This window comes from Grampus griseus, assembly GCF_964374135.1.
Source record: "Grampus griseus genome assembly, chromosome: 6".
NCBI classification, from domain to species: Eukaryota; Metazoa; Chordata; class Mammalia; order Artiodactyla; family Delphinidae; genus Grampus; species Grampus griseus.
Window position 1 is genome coordinate 43904854 of NC_139000.1, and position 20290 is coordinate 43925143.

The 20290-nt window shown below is 45.2% G+C and overlaps 1 protein-coding gene across 1 annotated transcript in view; it reads right to left on the reverse strand.

Annotated features, from left to right (window-relative positions):
• PCSK5 (proprotein convertase subtilisin/kexin type 5) overlaps positions 1 to 19187 on the reverse strand; it is a gene marked incomplete at its 5' end in the record, with an annotated part of 316630 nt that extends 297443 nt beyond the window's left edge. The window contains one exon of the mRNA XM_082655960.1: positions 18996 to 19187. Within this exon, the coding sequence (XP_082512086.1) occupies positions 18996 to 19187 (192 nt within the window). The remainder of the gene's footprint in view (positions 1 to 18995) is intronic.
• Positions 19188 to 20290: the final 1103 nt, after the last annotated feature.

The window sequence follows — 20290 nt, forward strand, 5'->3', positions numbered from 1 at the left end:
AAATTATTAGCAATACTTACTAAAGAAATATATGTTCTTCCTATAAAGGATCAAGATGACTAGAAAAGCTTCTCTATATTATTAGTAAGACAATTCTCAGGCGTCACCTTTAAAATCAGAGCTTGAAGGTACTAGAACTCAGGTCCGCTAAATGCCCAGTTCATTGCTCTAGTCATACCTCTTCTTCTGAGGCCTCAGATTCTTCACCTTTATAATGAGGGGCTAGGTGGTACAATTGCTAGCAAACCTGAAACCCAACAGGTCTCACTACCTATCGGGGGCATTTACATTTTAGGAGACAATATTACAGGACTCCTCCAAAGCCATAGATTGTTGGAAGTGGCATTTGTCTTTCAAAACAAACAAATCACCATTAATTAAAACACACACATACACACCCTTTCTTTCCAACAATAAGGAATAACCAAATCTGATGTGATAATGTACAAGGCAGTGCCTTAATGGAATGCTGGATCCAGCAAGATTTAAGCAATAAATTTTATGGAACTTGATCATACTCTCCCATCACAAAGCCCTTTATGATAACACTTGAGTAAATCCATCTGGTTGAGTTAATAATTAGGTTAAATCTGTTACAAGTTAATGATGCATAGACAAGTCATTCCAGGTACATGATGATGCAGCGAATTTGTGACACAAGTTACAGATAATATTTTGCACCGCCTTTCAGTTTTCTTTATTTCCTACTCTGATTAGAAAACAAAAAGCCATTCAAGAACAAATAAGACCTTCAAATAAGACCTACATACGTACAGACTGGATTCAAAGGGGAAAAAAAGCACTTTCCTAAGGAGTTACATAGGGTTTCAGAAAGACCTCTCAAAGGTTGAGAAAGACCCCAGCCCATTTCTATATTCTGAGCTGCCTGGTGGATTGTAAAATAAAGAAATGCTTAAGTATGTAGTGTGTTTATTTAAATGTTTATGTGTAATACAAAAATAGAACTATGCTGTCCACCAGAGTTTCAGAATGCACAATGTATATTCATGCCTAGTGTACTTACTATAACTAGTGAAATGTAGTAATGAGAAATGAGATGAAAGTAAACAGACATTGTAGTTCAATATGGTTGGGGTATGAAACTACATCTATAAGCAAATTGGAAGATATTTCATAAACATGAAACCTGGAGCCAAATGATCTTCAGCCCATGCTCCCGGTATTCCATCCCCTGGGTAAGATCCTGGAGTTCATTTAAAGATTTATTATGTGGCCAGGGCCTTTAAATAGAAATTACACACAAAAGCACAAATCTGTGACCTTCAACGTCAACAAATACTTATATATGTGTAGCTATCCAAAGACCAGCCCCCAGTCCAAAAGAAAATAGACTGTACTTTAGCAAAATCTGTGTACTGAGGCTGGAATCATCAAAGCGCAATAGAGTTGAAAATGAGCTAATGATTCCCGTGTTTTGATGTTAATGAAAAGAGAGAAGGCTGAGACCAGAGTGGAGGGAGAGTGGTTTCCTTGGGGAGAGAGAGGCTCTGAGCTCTGGGGAAACAGCCAGCCTATCAGGTGTTGAGGAAGAACTGAGCACAGTGGATGCTGTCAACCCTGGCTGCATATTTAAGACAACTGATGCCCAGACCCCACACAAGGTCAATTAATCAGAATCACTGAAGATACCTTTTAAAGGCTCCCGGGTGACTGGAATGTGAGCCAGGGATTGACGGCCACTGAGTCAGGGTCACTGAGGCTGGGGGATAGAAAAGGCTGAGTAAGCACAGCTCCAGCAATCAGGACCTGAGTGACTGCAATAAAACAGAGCCGGTTCCTCCTAGAACGAATCTGGTATGGGAGCAGGGTCGGGTAGGGGGTGTCCAGAGATAGGTCTCTCTCATGTTCACCAATAGAGTAGAAGAAAATGGCCCTATAGAGGACAGGACATTCAGATGATTAAAGCCACAGCAGGCTAAATTGAGACCACGTGCCTCTCCACCTGAGACTGCACAACATTTCCACCCAGTGTGCTTTACGGATGTTAACATTCTAAACAATTAACGTCTCTTATCACATAGTAGGGAACAGGTCACATCTCTGCTCAAAACTGTCTAATGGCCTTCCCCTTCCCTCAGAGAAAATCCAGCCCTTACTATGCACATCCTACACAGACTTGCGCTAAAGTGTGGTCCCAGGACCAGCAGCAATAATAGTACCGCCCGAGAGCTTGTCAAAACTACAGAACCTCTGGCCCCATCGATCAACTAAATCAGCATCTACATTTAAACAGGATCCCCATGTGACTTTATGCACATTAAAACGTGAGAAGCTATAAAACAGATAAACAACAAGGTCCTACTGTATAGCACGGAGAATTATATTCAACACCTTGTAATAACTGATAATAGAAAAGAATCCAAAAAAGAATATACATATGTATAACTGAATCACTTTGCTGTACACCTGAAACATTGTAAATCAAGTATACTTTAATTAAAAACTTGTGACAAGCACTGACCTACCTAGTCTCCCTCACCTCTCCCACCCACCCCTATTACCTCTCTGCTACCTGACCTGTTTGCTCAGCACCTTCTTACCATTCCTTCAATCTACCAGGCTCTCTTCTGTTCAGGGCCTTTACACTGGCTGCTTCCTCTACTAGAATGTACCTCCTCCAGATATCTGGAAGGCTCATTTGTTTACCTCACCTTCTTCAGATCTTTTCTCATGTCACCTCCTCCATGAAAACTTCCCTCACCATCCTGTTTACAACTGAAAAAAATTTTCCAGACATTCCCCCTTCCCTGCTTCCTGTCCACAGGACTTACCACCAGTGGACATACTTTTTTGTTTTCTATTCAATTGTTTATTAACAGTCTCCCTGTGATAGACTGCAAAATATGGCCACAAATTCTTGGCATCTCTTTCTATGGAGGAAGAGATGTCTCTGCTTCTTGAAGCTGGGCTTGGTAATGTGACTTGCTTTGACTTATGGGATGTTAGGATATGGACACGAGCAAAAATTTGAAAAGAGCTTGCACATGAGAATTTCTCTCTCTGGTTGCTGGGATACCTTCTTGTCGCTAAGGGAAGAAGCACAAACGAGCCTGCTGGAGGATGGGAGACCCATGACCAGTTACCCCCATAATCTAAGCTAGCAGCCAGCAGAAACCACAAGAACATGAGTGTAGCCATCCCAGACTAGCCAGGCCCTAGATGACCCACCAGTTGCCTGAAGAACCTAACATTCAACTCACAGCCTCACAGAAATAATGATTGTCATTTTAAGCCACTGGGTTTTGGGTGATATGTTTTGAAGCAAGCTGGAACCCTTGTAATTTCCAAGAGGGTAGAGATTTTTGTGCCCCACTGCATCTTCAGGGTTTAGTAGTGTACTTAGCATAGGGGAGATAGTCTAAAATATTTGCAGTGAATGTTGAAGGACAGAATGATGATCACAAAGGAAAAAAAAAAAAACCCACGAGTGAAAGAAATAAAGGCCCGAAATGGCCTCCATCACTGAGAGACTAAAAGGTAGGAGCAGGACCTCCTAGGTTCATTAGAACCTTGTCTCTTCAGATTCAGGGTGAACTAAGTAAGATTTCAACTACTTTGGTAACAGAATATTTTAGCCAAAAAAAAAAAAATCCACATGTTCATTCACATGCGGTGTTTCAAATTTATTCAAAACAGTTCTAGTTTCACGGTGCTTAACTTGTCTAAGGCTGCATAGCCATGTGACCTTTAGAATAGTTTTCACATTATGCAGCACTTACACTCCTCATTTTAAATTATTCCGATTTTTAACAGCTCGCAAATCGGCAAACCAAATCACTGCATGTTGCTTCAATTCTGTCTTGCCAAAGAAGAAAAATCTGCTGCTTTGGATTCATGTCAAGAGTTGGAAATTCGGGCCATAACATTTTAAATCTCAGATGTTCCCCACTGTGTCCACCTCACATAAATCAATAAGCACACAAATACCCACATGTTTGGGAAGCCAGTTCACTAACAACTAAGGCACAATGGCCTGCGGAATGCGGCGGCAAATTTAAGTGGATTCTGCAGCAGTGGGTGTCATAATCTGAGAGTACAGTGTGGTCCTTAGCAGTGGCACAAACAAGTGCAATTGGCAAGCAAAAAGCAAGTTCGATATTAAACAATTAACTGAGGTACAAAGCTAACACGTTACTTTCATTTGATGGGAAAAAATAAAAGACAAACTGTAGTACACTACGTTTCTGTCTTCTTGGAAAAGGAAACAAACCCTCAATTTTCTCTAGTCTTACCAGTCATGGACAGGCATATCTAAACTTATGGAACAAGTCTCCTCTGGAGAGCTGGCAAGGCTGGAGAGAAGCAACTCGGAGCAACTAAGCTCTGGGATCTTCAGGGTTTCTTTCAGGAAGTGCAAATCTCTAAGCAACAGAATCCCATACACACATTTGCAAATACCTACTATCTGGCTTCTGATTTTTTGAAACACATGTCATTATCACTTGCATAATGAGCACAATGTATACTGGAGATCCATGAGGTCTTCCTATTAAGTCACAGGATTCTTATCTAGAGTATCACATAATCTCTCTCCCTCTTCCATTACCAATCTCCATCTATACTGTGTGCAAGGCTAAGGAGAAAGCTCTTGAACTTTTGTATTAGTGGGAACAGGCAAGATTCCACAGTAGGAACAAATGAACCCATGAATCTCAGTGACTGAAAACAACAAAAGCTTGTTTCTAGCTCATGTTACACATCCATTGTGCACTGGCTGGGAGCGCCGCTCATCATGGCCCACAAGGACCCAGGCCAATGGAGCACCCACCACCTGGAGCTTGGCAGATCGAAGTAGGGCAGATGGGGAGCACAGTGAATCATGCACTGACTGTTAAGAGGGGACGTGTGTCACTTCTGCTCACATTTCCTTGGCCAACAGAAGTTACATGACCAAATAGGAAATACACCCACTTACACACCGCAAATAGGGAAATACAATCCTATCACATGGTGAGAAGAACTGAAAATATTCAGGGGATGGTATTAACGACGCTGCCGTCTCTATTCCCTCCCGGCCTCCACGTATTCAAAGCCATTTATCCGTTTCAGAGTATTTTCCCGAGGGCATCTGAATGGCAGAGCACACTCTTCCAGGTACCATAAAGTACCAGAGTTTAAACAAAAGAGGTTTTAGCCACAGGCAATTTCATTTGAGGAAATGACGTCTGAGAAGGGCTTTGCCGAATGAGTGAGAACTGGACGGGAGGATGTCCAGGCAGTGGGAGCAACTCGAGCAGGGGCAGAAAAGTAGGGCATGGCAGTGCATGTGCAAAGAATGGCAAAATGTTTAGGCTGAATGATATTCAGAATAGACGGGGTGGGGTGGGGGGGAAGGAGGGGGAGGGGGGAAGGAGGGGGAGGGGAGGGGCGAGTGGAAAGAGGGGGGAGGAGAAGAGGAAGAAGTCTCTTTGACCACAGTGGGTTCTGAAAAGATTAAACTGCCTTATGTGGCATGTTTTGAAGGGAAAGACAGTGGGACAGGATAGGACTGGCGCAGTAGTCCAAGCAAGAAGCAACAAAGGGCTTAGCTACAGGAGACCCACCTCAATGGAGAGAAGAGAAGAGCTCTACTCTAGAATCGCATACAGCAGAAGAAGACTCAGCTTTCCCATCTCCCTTTCATCTGACCCAGAAAACATAACTCACCTTTCCCTCTATCTGCCTGAGCCTGAAGGGACTGGTCATTTGAGGCTTAGAACTGATTAAAGTGACGAGGTCAGATGGGGAGACCCATCTCGATTGAGAGACTAGCTTCTGGCCATGTCACCCAACCAAGAGGGCATTCCTTTCATAATTAAGTGGAGTTAACTCCCAGTGGAGAGTTCCTCTATTTGTTCTCAGTTTATTTCCTATCTCCAAGGATATCTCTGAAGCCACTCCTTAAGGACTAAACTGCAGGACTTAATTTATGTGTTTATCCTGGAGCCTGTAAGTCCTCCTCTCATGCAGATTTAACTTCAGCGCTTTGGCCCTTCAAATTGGCCAATCCAGGTAAGCCCTTCCATGGTCGATCCAGGTAGGTCAGCCATGGGCCATCACAAGATTCTACGGCTTATATTATACAGAGCTTTAGGACCCGTCGTGTGCACCAAATCTGCTTATTTTTGCTACTCCCACGCATTCCATACAGACAGTACAATTAGCCTGTGATCTGAAACCTTCTCTTACTACTGACCAATTCCATCATTGGGGGGTCCCTCTGTGCTGTTCTTCCCACTGCTCCAGTAGATACAAGACTTGCACTGTCACCCCCAGGGAGATGAGCGTAGCCAGCAGAGCCCCCAGCGTTCCTTGGAATCCCTGGAGAAGCCATCGCAGTCCTTGGATGATCTGGGACTTGGCTCTTGGGGTGGACAATGTCACACTGTGTACTCTGACTCTCCCACTAAGAATTCTCATGAAGTCAAAGCCAGAAAGAATGACCCTGCTGACGATGCCAAGTTCTGAAACATTCAAAGATAAGGATTAGGCTATTTCCCAGGAAGCCCTGGACTTTAGAATCCATACACACATGACTCATCAATCCTAGATCACTCCTTTTTACCACACTCCACTATAGAATATACTATGCACTGTGAGCCTTCCTTATTGACTGGGTAATAGAATTTTTAAAAATTTTTCTCCAGTGTTCAGATTTGTTTCTCATTTTATATACACTGCAGGACTATAACATACTTTAGGATTTGACCAATATTCAGTGATTACCTTTACAGAGCCAAACACCATGCTACATGCTGTGGAATAATAATTAAGCCCCTTACAAGGAGAAAAGAAAAAAAAAAAACTTTACTAAATTCCCTGGGGAGATTTTGGGCAAAGTACTATTGGAGTCAAAGCACTGAAAAATCAGAGTGATTGTACCTGTATTTTACCTGTATTTCCAGAGTGAGGTATAGTGGAGGTGACATTTGAGATGTGTCTTCAAGAAGAGAATTTCCAGAAGGGCAAGGGGTCAGATGAATATTCCAGGTGGAAAGACTGGCACAGAAACAGGAAAGGATTGAGTCTAGTATCTGGGGAACAACGGGAAGTCCAGTTTGGCTTTGTTAAGGGACGGAGCAAGAAAGTCGATGGAAAAAGTATTTCAGGACTAGTAGATAGAGGACTGTAAAAGCCCAGAGAAGGAATCTGTTTGTTTAAACACAGGAGGCAAATGGCGGCTACTGGTGACTTCTGAATAGGTAAATGGCATCACCAAAATCAAGCTTTAAGATCACCCTCTTCAATCTCAAGCTCAACCACTTCTTCCCTGTTCACTAGACTTCATTTACACCTGCCGGTTTCTGTTCCCCTGGGGCCTTTGCACCAGCTGTCTCCTCTGCAGGGAACTCACCCCACCCCAGACCTCCATGTGGTCGGGGCTCCTTCTTATTCAGATCTCCGCTCGAGTGTTCCCTCCTCAATGAGCTTCCCTAACCAGCCTATCTGAAGGAGTCCTCCCACCCTTAGGCACTTTTTACTCTACTAATGTATTTAGCTTTCCAATAGCAACTTATCATAATTTGAAATTATTTTATTCACTTCATGGCTGCCTCATAGGTTGGTTCCTCTCACTATAAGCCCCATGTGAGCACATACCTTATTTAAAGACAGATACAGTAGGCCTGGGTCTAACAGAATGGCTAATAAACAACAGGTACTCAATAACTATTTTTTAGCAGCTTCACCGAGATAAAGTTCACATACCATATATTTATTTAAAGTATACTATTCAAATGTTTTTAGTGTAGTTACACAGTTGTGCAAAAATCACAACCCATTTTAGAACATTTTCATCACCCCCGAAAGAAACCCCATACCCATGAGCGGTCCCCCCATCTCCCCACCCCCCAATCCTTTCAGCCCTAGGCAACCACTAATCTACTTTCTGTCTCTGTAGATTTGTCTACTCTGGACATTTCATATAAACAGAATCATACACTCATGACCTTTTGTGACTGGTTCCTTTCACTCAGCCGGTGAAGTGTTTTCAAGGTTCATCCATGTTGTAGCCTGTATCAGCACTTCATTCATTTTTATTGCAGAATATTCCATTGTAAGGATACACTATATTTTGTTCATCCATTCATCAGTTGATACACATTTGTGTTGTTTCTATTTTCTGGCTCCTATGAATAATGCTGCCACCAACTTTTGTCTGCAGGTTTTTGTGTGAACAAATGTTTCATTTCCCTTGACTGTATACTTAGGTGTGGAACTGCTGGGTCGTATGGTAACTCTATGTTTGTTTAATGTTTTGAGGGACTGCCAGACTGTTTTCCAACAGTGGTTGCACCACTTTGCATTTCCACTAATAGTGTATGAGGGTTCCAATTTCTCCACATTCTTTTTTTTTTTAATTTTATTTATTTATTTATTTATTTATTTTTGGCTGTGTTGGGTCTTCATTTCTGTGCGTGGGCTTTCTCTAGTTGCAGCGAGCGGGGGCCACTCTTCATCGTGGTGCGCAGGCCTCTCACTGTCGCGGCCTCTCTTGTTGCGGAGCACAAGCTCCAGACGCGCAGGCTCAGTAGTTGTGGCTCACGGGCCTAGTTGCTCCGCGGCATGTGGGATCTTCCCAGACCAGGGCTCGAACCCATGTCCCCTGCATTGGCAGGCAGATTCTCAACCACTGCGCCACCAGGGCAGCCCTCTCCACATTCTTGTCAACACTTGTGATTATCTGTCTTTCTGATTATAGTAACCTAAGTGAATATGATGTGAATTAGTATCTCATTGTGGTTTTGATTTGCATTTCCCTGATGACTAATGACGTTGAGCAACTTTTCATGTGCTTATTGGCCATTTGTATATCTTCTTTGGAGACATGTCTATTCAGATCCTTTGTGCCCATTTTTAATTGGGTTATTTGTCTTTTTATTATTGAGTGTAGGAGTTCTTTACATATTCTGGATACAAGGCTCTCATCAGATGTGATTTGCAAATATTTTCTCCCATTCTGTGCATTGTCTTTTGACTTTTCTTGATGGTGTCCTTCAATAACTATTTTTAAAATAAAACAATGAATAAAACGAATCCTTTAAGACAGAAAACTATGACCAGTTCATAAGTATGTGGCAAATTAGTGGCAGGGCAGGACCTAGAGGAGAATTCAAGTCACCTGTTTTCAGCCCTGAGTTTTGTTTACTGGTTCTCAGCATTGCCCAACTAGCCCAGAAGCAATGACATCATCCTACGATGAGTCAAAGAATGCAGCATTTGGTAAATTGGCTCATGACATTAACCAAATGGAAAGATGCCCCAAGGTTAAAAAAATAAAGAAAAAAGGTTTTGCTGGAAGCTAGGCTATAATAAATCTTAAGTGGCCTACAATTTAGTTTTCTCTTGAAAAACTCTGAAATTGATGAATGGGTCCCACACACACACAGGAAAAAAAAAATTAGTTAAATGCAACTAGAATAGGTCCAGGATGAGTAAGCAGTAAACTTCTAAACTTGTAGTTACGGATATACGCTTACAAGATTAAAGGCTCTGAAATTGTCTTCCCCCCCTGCACTGCATTCAAACTCATGAGCACTGCCCAGTTTTATTATGGTTGAGAAACTTCAACTAGTGAAAACAAGGTACAAGCCTGGGAACATCGATATGGAGAGAACTGGTATATTTTTACAGCTGTAAGAGCTTCTCAGAGTAGAAAAATACCAGACCTTAAGTACTTATTACAAAAATATCAGCTCTAAGTACTTAGTACAAATATATATGATATATATATATGTGTGTGTACACACACACACACACACACACACACACACACACACACACTGGGAAAGGCAGCAGGGAAGGACTTGCTTTTAATAAATCTTAACCAGTTTCAATGCTGGCAGGGTATCCACAATGTAATTTTCCCAGGACAGAATTAACCCCTTAGATAATGCACAAAAGATTCAACTAGAAACTTCATGCTTCTTTTGTGGTGCTAACCCTAACCTAACAATCAGATTCACATATAAATGCAAACAAGATTAATCTAGTATTGTAGACAGCAACCTAAAAATATTATACAGAGAGCAATTTATAAATAATTTAAAAAACACATTTTAAAATATGTCCATATTCTTACAAGGCAGTAAAGTTAGACTAAGAATACATAAAAAACATGTTCAGAACATACTTCATTATACTATAAAAAAATATATGTGAAGGGCAGAATACATGACGTGAATAAATTATAGGTATAATTATTTATTATAATGGAAAGTAGGCTACATGACGACTTAAGATAGAGGCAAACATAAAATGTGACATCATATATACCATTTTTAAATCATCCTTAAATATTATTTCTGGCTTTACATTCTCTGTTTACACTCTTCCCTCTATATTCAGCGCTCAATGCAAACTTCAGTTTTTAAATCAAATATGGGAAGGCTCATTTGGGAAGCAATCCCCCATGAATCTATCTTTATCCCTTAAGTTGATACAGGACCTGCAGTGCAAATAATAGTGCACAGATGTGTAAAGTAGAGATAATACCTAAATTTATCCAAGGAGAATTGAAGTATGGGGCAGACTTCGTGTTTATCTGCCTAGTGAGTATACCAGCACAAAATACTTGGAATCCTTATCTTATCCAAGCTGATAACCCTGCCAATATCACAGCCTCACAGTTTCTTGATCCCATCCAGTCCACTGGCCTTCACCTGTTCTCTATCTGGTCAGCCCACCTTGGACCTTATCATGCAGAATAGCTCTAACCTAGAGCTTACAAAGAAAATTACCCTCTGGGACGGCTCCCATCTTTCCACTTCTACCACTCTTATCAAACAGGCTTTCCATTTTTATTTTGAACCTTTATACCTGCCCTATTCCTTTGGCTCCCCAGTCCTATTTTAGCCCTACCATCTTTCTCAAAGCCGGGACACTGTGGTCTATCATTTCAAAGACAGTATCCCTTTGTGTTCGAGAACCATTCATCTCCGTCACCGCCAGCTTCCCACAGTCTCTTGTTCCCTTCTCTCTCACTCTGATACATTCTAACTCCCTGTTTTGTCTTTATCTAATCTCAGGTTCCTGAGCATTAGTCACAAAAGCACAGAACAATATAGACTGGTTCATTTTCTCACTCATTCACTTAACCACTACTTACTGAGCAATAACTATGCACAAGCAGCTACTGCCATTGCCGTTTGGCAACTCTTCTCATTAGGCACTAATTAGGTCGTTAATTCCTATCAGAATTTTCTGGTAGGAGCCCTGGAGCACCAGGCCACCAATTTCACCCAGTTCCCCCTCTCTCTGCAGGTGACCTTCACCTCAGAACCGACAGTGAGATCCAGACCATTGTCCACACACGCTCACCTCCTTTCCTCCCCAGTGTGAACTCCCTAAATCTCCATTCACCTTCATTCTTCTTTAGGCTCAAGGCACCAATGTCCCTCTTCCTTTCCAAACCTACTCCTCTCTAGGTGCACCCTTTATGCTTCCTGTCCCAAGGGCTCACTGTGCTTCTCCTATGCCACCCACTGGGCTAGGTGCTGGGGACACAAATAGGAATGAGGCACAGCCCTGCTTTCCCAGCTAGTGGAAGAACAGATATGCAATTACACACTCAAACACACGCACAAATACACATGCAATCAGGGTGACCATATCATTTCTCTGCCAAACTCAGACATGTCTGAAAAGTGAAAGGGATATAAAAAATACTTAATGGAGGTGAACTGATTTACTGTAGGCATAAACCAGTGCTGTCCCTGCCAAAATACGATTATGGTCACACTAATTACAAGATAGTATGGTACCTTCGACTATGCAGCCATTAAAATTTGCCTAAAATTATTTAGTAACATTGGAAAAGGCTCATAATACAACATTAAGTGAAAACAGTATATAGAAACTGAGCATAACTTGGTTGAAAAAAAGAACAAGACATAATAACTGACATTTATTGAGTATGCAGTACGTGCCAGGCACCATTCTAACTACTTTCAACTAATCCTCACAACAACCCTATGAGGAAAATACCATTAGATCTTTTTCACACATGAAGAAACTTAGGCACAGAGAGCTTAAGATGCTTGCCTAGGGTAGCCCAGCTAGGAAGTGGCAGTATTAGGATTCAAACCCTTTTGGTTCTAGACCTATGATCCTAAATACTCCAGGACATTGATGAGATGAAGGGAGATAAGGTAGGTGGGCAGGCAGATGTGCAATGAAACTCCCCCTCACTGCTCAATCAAGCATTGGTGCTAAGAGCACGGGTAACCTCCTTGTCCCCAGTTCTTTAAGCCGTGTTTCAGTTCTCACCTCCTAGATTCTCTCTACAGGATTTCTCTTTAGTGCGATGCTCTGTGGCTCTCTGACTCTGTATCTTCAGGGCCTCCCCGCCCCCTTCATCTACTCCCTTTATCCCTTGCCTTCTCCATGGAGGTTGTATTTTAGCCCTACCATCTTTCTCAAAGCTGGGACACTGTGGTCTATCATTTCAAAAACAGTATCCCTTTGTGTTCGAGAACCATTCATCTCCATCACCCCCAGCTTCAGGCTGTGTTCCCAGCCCTCCTCTCTCTTTGTGCTTCACTTCTTAGCATCCTATGCCCTTCCACAGTTTCACTTATATTGAGGTGGTGAGTGCCAGTCTTCACTTATTTCCTGCCCTAAATTCTCTTCTTCCTACTGGACATTTGCATCTGCATGACTCTCTACCTGCCAACAACACTAAGGCTGAACCTACCATGTTGCTCCCAGCAGACTGCCCTCATTCTACAGACAAGTCCCCATTCTCCGGGTGCCCAGGCTATAAACTTTGTTCTCTTCACCTTCTCCCTTCTCCTCAACCTCCACTTGCATTTGGTTACCAAGCCATGTTGAATCCACCTGTATAAGAGCTTCCAAATCTATTCTGTTTCCATTGTCACAGGTTCTGTGTTTGTTAACAATTAACTTTTCCCAACACAATAGCCTCTCTGCCTCTTCCAGGTCATTATGCACACAGCTACCAGAGAACTCCTCCCAGGTGGGACTGAACCATACCGCACTGCCTGTGGCTCCATTAGTACTTGTCTTGCTTAACAGTAGCTATGGATAAAAATGTCCTAGGTCCACGGGCTTCCCTGGTGGCGCAGCAGTTAAGAATCCGCCTGCCAATGCAGGGGACATGGGTTCGAGCCCTGGTCCGCGAAGATCCCACACACCGCGGAGCAACTAAGCCCGTGCGCCACAACTACTGAGCCTGCGCCCTAGAGCCCATGAGCCTCAACTACTGAAGCCCGTGGGCCTGGAGCCCGTGCACCGCAACGAAGAGTAGCCCCTGCTCGCCGCAACTAGAGAAAGCCCGCAAGCAGCCAAAAATATAAATAAATAAATAAATTTTACAAAATCACCAGTGCTCCACTACAGAAACCCCCAGGAACACTGGCATTCTCTTATTTTTCCTTTGAGCAGCTTTTGCATCTCCGTGGAGTCCTTATAGATCATATAATGCTTCCTATGTCTTGTTTTATTTATATATTCACATTCATTATTAGGGCACTTGATAACACAGCAACCCTGTGAGGTGGATGGCGCAGGTGTTAAGGTCCCCAACGTGAAAAATCAGGCACTGAGGGTCAGGTTGGTAAATAAATAAAAGGTTTGAAGTTTCACTCAAACCTTCTGACTCAGTCTGGTTTTCTTTCTGGTCTCTTTTTCCTCCCAGCGTTAACCTAAACTGAAGAGTTTATTGGCATGGATTGTTCCTTCTTGGTACACTTAGACGGAGAGATGTAATCGGTTGAACTAGTGAGAATGTTGCATGAGTAATTTCACTTTAAACTATGTGCAAATTTAACTTTGATAAAAATAGAAATTCATAGATACATACATATGTATCTTATAGCACGCATGAGTGTGTATCAGCATTCATTTTTACCACCCATGAAGATAAAGTCGGCTTCTTTGTCATTTAATCCAACCTGAATTAGCCAAGTGATAAAGTCAGAAGCCAGAGCGATGCCGGGAGATACTTAAGCCTTGGGGGAAACCCAGACACTGCTTCACATAACTTGAACCGACAACACAAATTCCCCTCCCTGCCCAGGGGATGTTTCTGGGTCAGGACTCCCTCCCTTAACCAAAGAGTTAGACATTGCTGGACATTTTCCCAGCACACTACCCTGCTTCTCTGGCTGACCTTTACAGTTAGGACCTCTGGATATAAACTCATGAAAGATAGCAATAAGGCAAATTCAGCTGCCTTGGGGCTCACAAAAATGCAGTGTTTCAATTCAAACAGACCCCGAAAATCCCAATGGCCACATACAAGCCATTCCTAGTCTATGAGGTTAAAGCAACAGACCCACCATCATCAGGCCAAGCACCCTGAACTGCTTCTTCTCATGAATGGTTCCCCCACTCATGAGAATTACGCATGTGACAGTGGCCAGCAGAAGTCAAAGCTAAGGTTCTCGGGCATGGAGGTCAGAGCTGAGGTTCCTGCCTGGTGCAAAGGCAGGTGCATCACACAAGGATCAACCTGGGACTCCCACATCCATTTACAAATGCCTAAGGATATAACTAGGGGAGGACGGTCCACTCTCATACAACCTACCGGACTAGCCCCATCCCCTATTTCTAATGCCATCCGTGAGCACCCAGAACTCACTCTCCACTGTTTACCAGCACTTCAAGCAACCCACATTACTCACAGGTCAAAACTAAGCAGCAGAGTGGGAGGCCTTCGGGGCACTGCTGAACAAGGTTCTTCCTGCTAAAGCAGATCTTCCTGCTGATTTGGAAAAAGCTTCTTCTAACCTTCCTCATGTAAACCACATTCAGAATTAAATGAAATATGAATTCAAATATGATCTATCATAATATACCAAGGCAAGATGCTTTATAAAATACTGTCTTCAGATATTTTTGTCCCTTTCTTCCATCTCCATTGAGCTTATCCTATACTATTTAATGGGCTACGACAAAGATCAACCAGGGAAGGGAGCACTGCCACGGGAAATCAGCCAGAATTGTCTAGAACCCAATGGAAAACTATTTTTAAACTATTTTAAATTGTTAGTTGAAGTGGAAAACGAGTTTCCCTGTCTACAAAGCTCTGATTTAGCTCTTTTGACTTGGTCATCAAAAATGTATTTTCCTGACCTTCAATGAGTTGCATCTTCCTGCTTGTTATAAAAATGTCTCCCATTCTCCATATCTAAATAAAGTCTGAATCTCACTTATTTCAGATTCAGATTCAACAAACCTTCCACAGCAAGCTTAACTATATGCTGGGCAACACAGAATCGACTCCCTCTATTATCTAGAGATTTATCCTTTTACAGATGAAGGAACAGGGGCTCCATTAAGTTCAGTGACTTTCCTGCTTTCCTGGACCTTGCAAGTGGCATCTGCAGAGCTTCCAAGTCTATGCTCTCAATGGCAACACCAGGTAAAACATTTTTCCCAGTATTGCTTGCAGCTGGCTTTATCTTTCTGGACTCTTGCCTAAGATAAGTTACAAGGTTTGGGGAGGGGTTTTTGCTCCAGGTGATCTCAATTTGGAATCAAGGCTTCTAAGCACCTCACAGAAGGATAAATACAGCTGTTGCATACTGCAAACAACCTTTACAGAGGACCTTCCTCCCTGGGTTCAAATAACCAGAAGTTAATTCCTACTGGTTTGTAGATTTTGTCCAAACAAAGGTTCACAATTAACATTATGTCAGGTCTTATTCCTTTATGTCTTTTCTATCCTCTAACCACTATACCGCTAGTTCAAAGGGTCAGAGCACACGATTAGGAAGGAAGAACTAGGCCTGTTCTTCCATCCCTGTGCAGGCCAACAGGCAGACGTACCTACCCTCAGCCACCTGGGGTACGGAGGTCGAACTAAATATTAAGAGGGCTTGGAGTCCGGGCTTGTAGGGGAAGAAAGGAAGGGCTTTCTAGAATTTCAGAATTTCGAGGCATAACCATTCACAAAATATAAACACTGTGTGAAAACCTACCAAAACAAGCACTATTTCTATAACCAAAGACAAGAAAACCTTCATTATTATTCCTTTCCAGGAAGTCAAGTATGTCCTTTCTGCCTGTTGCTTGCTTACTTGCTCTTGTGTTACTCTCCATTTCCTATCTTTCGTGAACATGAGAGGCATGCCTATTCTTTTCTGTAGAAATCTCCAGGCCAGAAATTTTACCTCTGGTGGCTTTTAAATGCTAAGATGCTATACGAAACATGATACTGAAACTCTGAATAGACAGTCAAAACCGTACCTTTACTGTGGTGGAAAGTCACTGCCTTATTCACCTAAAATATTATATAGAAAGATATCAAAAATACTACCAGGATATTAAATGGCTTTAGAAACAATAACAGGTCTCAGTTCCAATCTGTGACATATAAGGTGGGACCCCCACCCCCCCACAAGCCCGAAAGGGTAAAAATAGGAGAGCATTCCAGAGACATTTGCAAATAAATTACTGCCCTCAACTGAACCACAGCTGGTTTACTGATGGAAAGAAAGAATAACAAAAGGATGGCTCTTACAGTGCAATGATATTGCATGTGTGAACTCAATTTACCACCTGCAAGACTTAGCTTAGGGTTATGCTCCTTTGATCTACAGAGGAAATGCTTTACACAGTAAGAATAGCTGATCTTTTTACACTGGTTAGGGCATGAGTTCAAGGGGTTCTCTGTCAGCTCTGTAAGCACTCAGTTTCCTCACCGGCATTGTAAAAACCCACAACAAATCATGTTTGGTGCTATTTGTATGTAAACTTTCTTAGTATTACTTTTTAAATGAAAATCCATGGATCTCCACTAGAAGGCCCTTTGTAAAAAGTCAGGCCAGGTTGCAGGATACTGTAATGTTTGCTTCTTCACGAGTGGGTTCTGTGACAATTTCTTCTCCCCCACTCTGCCAGGCTCCGAAATGTGTAAATTCTATTTAATGAGTTTAGTTTGATACAGATCTTTCTACTTTCGTAATTCCTGAAGCTTCTCAGGTTCAAGAAGTCCAGGTCGGCTTGAACTAAGTATCTGTGAATTAAGACTGGACGTTTGCTTCCAGTCTACTGAGCCACTAAATCAGAATTCAGGGAAATGGGGATTTTACTTACTTCCTCCTTCTCCCCCATCCTCACAAGCATGAGTAGGCCTGGACCAGACAGTCCTAGGTCTGAATCATGCCCTTACCACTGTCTAGCTGGGTGACCCTGTGCGGGTCAACTTCTCCAGAGTATTAGGTTCCCTGTTGCTGTATGTGAAGTAATATGCACCAAAAACGGTCATTTTGTGGATTATGAAATAAGTGTATGGTCAAGAACTATTCTTCCAAATATGCCTGTTTTATGAGAGATGCTCAATGTTAGCTGAACCTGAGTGATGCATCTGGAAAGATTATTAACATGACTACTTTTATTGTTAGCCTTTCCTGTTACATTCTCCAGTCACATGCAGCACCCAACTTCAAGCTCGTGTAAAAACACTTGAACAGACTCGATGTTTTCTTCCAGAGGAAAAAAAGAAGCAGGTAGAATCCTACCAAGCCGTTAGAATGAAACTCCTGAAGATGATAGGCACTCAGGCAAGAAAATCTGGCTGGCTGTCCCTTCCTTCCTGGTGTGTGTTGGTCTCGGCGACGGGGGATACAGACGATGCCCCTTGCCCTGGTCTCAGCCCTGCACAAGGTTGGCTTCTCCGCAACACGCCCTCCCTCTGGATCCACAAAGAGCAGCAAGACCTCCCGCTCCCCCGATGCCCCCAGTGCTCTTTCTAGATGCGGCAACAGCAGATCCGCCTGCTCTCGGTGCCGCGCCCCAGGCAGCCGAAAGTCCCCGTGCTAGAGCACTTGTGCTCCTGGACATGGAGCTCGACGGCATCAGAAATCGTCTGTGCTCTCCTGCTCCAGTGGCCCCAGCCGGCACCCTCCTCTCCCCTCATCCTGGCAGGGCAGGCAGGGCGCGTGCAGACGCAGCAGTCCCACAAGCGCGTCTGCTGTGAGGGCGCCCCCATCACCCTCGCCTCCCTCCCCCAGCAAAGTCTCACCAGGGTCAGGCCAGGGCCCCCTCCTCGGGCCAGGTCGGGAGAAGCGAGTGGGAGGGGTGTAAGGATGGGGGTGCACTTTCTGGGACCCGCTTATACAGCCTTTGTCACCCCATTTCTTGCAGGAAAGAGAGCGAGGAAGCCAAGACCGTGCGGAGGTATCTCCAAATCTGTTGCGCTTCCAATCTTCCCCATAACACCACTCAATTCACGGTCCCCCAGCCGGGCAGCTCTGCCCAAAGCCCGCGAACGGCACCCCACCAAAGCCCCGCGCCCCGCTGCCCGCCCAACTCTCGCCCCACCGAGCCTCCGCAGACTCGCCGTTTTCCAAAGCAGAACCCCGTCGATGGTCTCGGAAGTTCTCCCACCTCCCCCTCCGACTCCCCAGTTGGGAGCCCCACGCGGATCCAGCTCGCGAGGCGAAGAAGCCAGGAGGTCTCCCCTCAAACCTTTGCTCACGCCGGGTCCCGTCCCCTCTTCTCTCCCTCCTCCAGTCTAGCTCCAGTCCCAGCGGTTCTCTCCGCACTGGAAGAGGAAACTTCTTTCTGGACTAAATTCAGGTCCGAGCAGGAAAGGCTTTCCCTTCCCCGCCTCCCCCTTACACCAGCTCTCAGAAACCGCAGGGAGCCGGCACCAGGGGCGCGCTTACTCTCTACCCCCCAAAGAGCCCACTGGTCCCCGACTTTCCACTGCAAAAGTTCCGGTAGGGTCTGAAACCACCAGGAGGGTATGTACATTCGCGATTCTTCCAGAGACCCTACCTATGCCTCGTGACTTGCAAGAAACAAGCAAACAAAACACAAACCCCAGCAACTTTGGGGAGCGAATGAGTGTGCGTGCGTGTGTGTGAGAGCGCGAGAGCATCGCTCAAGAGTTAGGGCAACAGCTGCAAGAGCACATCTGGAAGGGGGGAGGGGGATTGACGAGGAGGGGACCAGAGCGACTCCCCCCAGCCCCCGCCCCTGCCCTCTCAGCTTCAGGGCCGAGAGCCCGACCAGCCAGCGCTTACCTGTCCTAGGTTGATGAATCCATACTTGCTGGCTATGCGGTTGGCCTCCGGGAAGCCGCCGGCGATTTTGACTGCCCAGTGGTTGGTGTAGACGCGCGTCCGGCACACGGGGAGCAGGCAGCCCCCGAGCAGCGCCAGCACACACAGCAAGTCCAGCCGTCCCGGGCAGCAGCAGCGGCTCCCCCAGCCCATGGCCCCGGCGCTTCGCTGGTTCTTCGGTCGCTCGCTTGCTCCGCGCACTAAGCTGCGCGCACAACTAACTTCTCCGGCCTGGGCCGCCCCGGCTCGCAGCCCCCGGCCGCCGCGGCTCGCAGCCCTGGGCGATCGGCAGGAGGCGGCGAGCCCCGGCAGGGAGCAGAGCAGCGAGCCTCGCGCCGACTCCTAGACCATCCCTGGGGCTCCGGAGACCTGTGCTCCCAGCTCTCCGGCCCGCGGAGCGGTCGGCCGGCGCTCCCCGGCTCGGGCGCAGGAGGCGGCTGAGTGGGGCGGGCGCCCTCCCGCAGCTGGGTCTCGCCGGGCTCGGCTCCCGGACTCTCCGACTCGCCCTTGCTCCTCCAGGGGCCCCCGAGCGCGACGGAGGCGGCGGTGCAGGCAGCGGCCGGGCGCCCCCTCTGCTGGCCCAGGTTCCGAGCGCTCGCTAGCTCTCTCCCCGCGCTCCCTCCGGCTCCGAGCGGCGCGCCGGGAGTGTAAGTGGCAATGGCAGCGGCACCCTCTCTGCATAAATGACTCCCCCCGCCCCGCTCGACACCCCTCCTTTCCCACATCTCCCTCCTCCTCTCCCTCCTCCGCCCGCCCGAAAGCGGCCACGGCCAGGCGCCAACCAGGTCCTAGCGCCGCCGGGTTCTTCAGGCTGTAGCCTCCAGGGTCCTGAGCAGCAAAAGCGAGTCTTTCCAAAGGGCTGGGAAGAGAGCCCCGGTGTGGAGGTTTTACCCCCTTCTCTCCCTTCCCTCATGGATTTGTATTAATTTACCGCCACTTCCCGAAAGACTAAAAAGATTTACAAGCTGGTTCTAGTCAAGTGCCCCGAAGATTCATTCATCCTAGCTCTGAACGTCCTCAAGCAACGAAGTATTTAAGGAGCTCACTTGCGTGTCAATTGCCGAACAAATAACCCGAGATTTTCACTTCGTTAATTCTTCACGCTTCTCAGCAACTGTTTATTTTACACATTCTGCTCTCGGGAGAAGCTACCACACAGGACCGTAAGGCGCATCGACTCTTGCAAAAGCCAGCCACCGCGGTTCCAAAGCCGAGTCTGCTGCCTGCTGACTTTCGAAATCCGTGCTTCCAATACT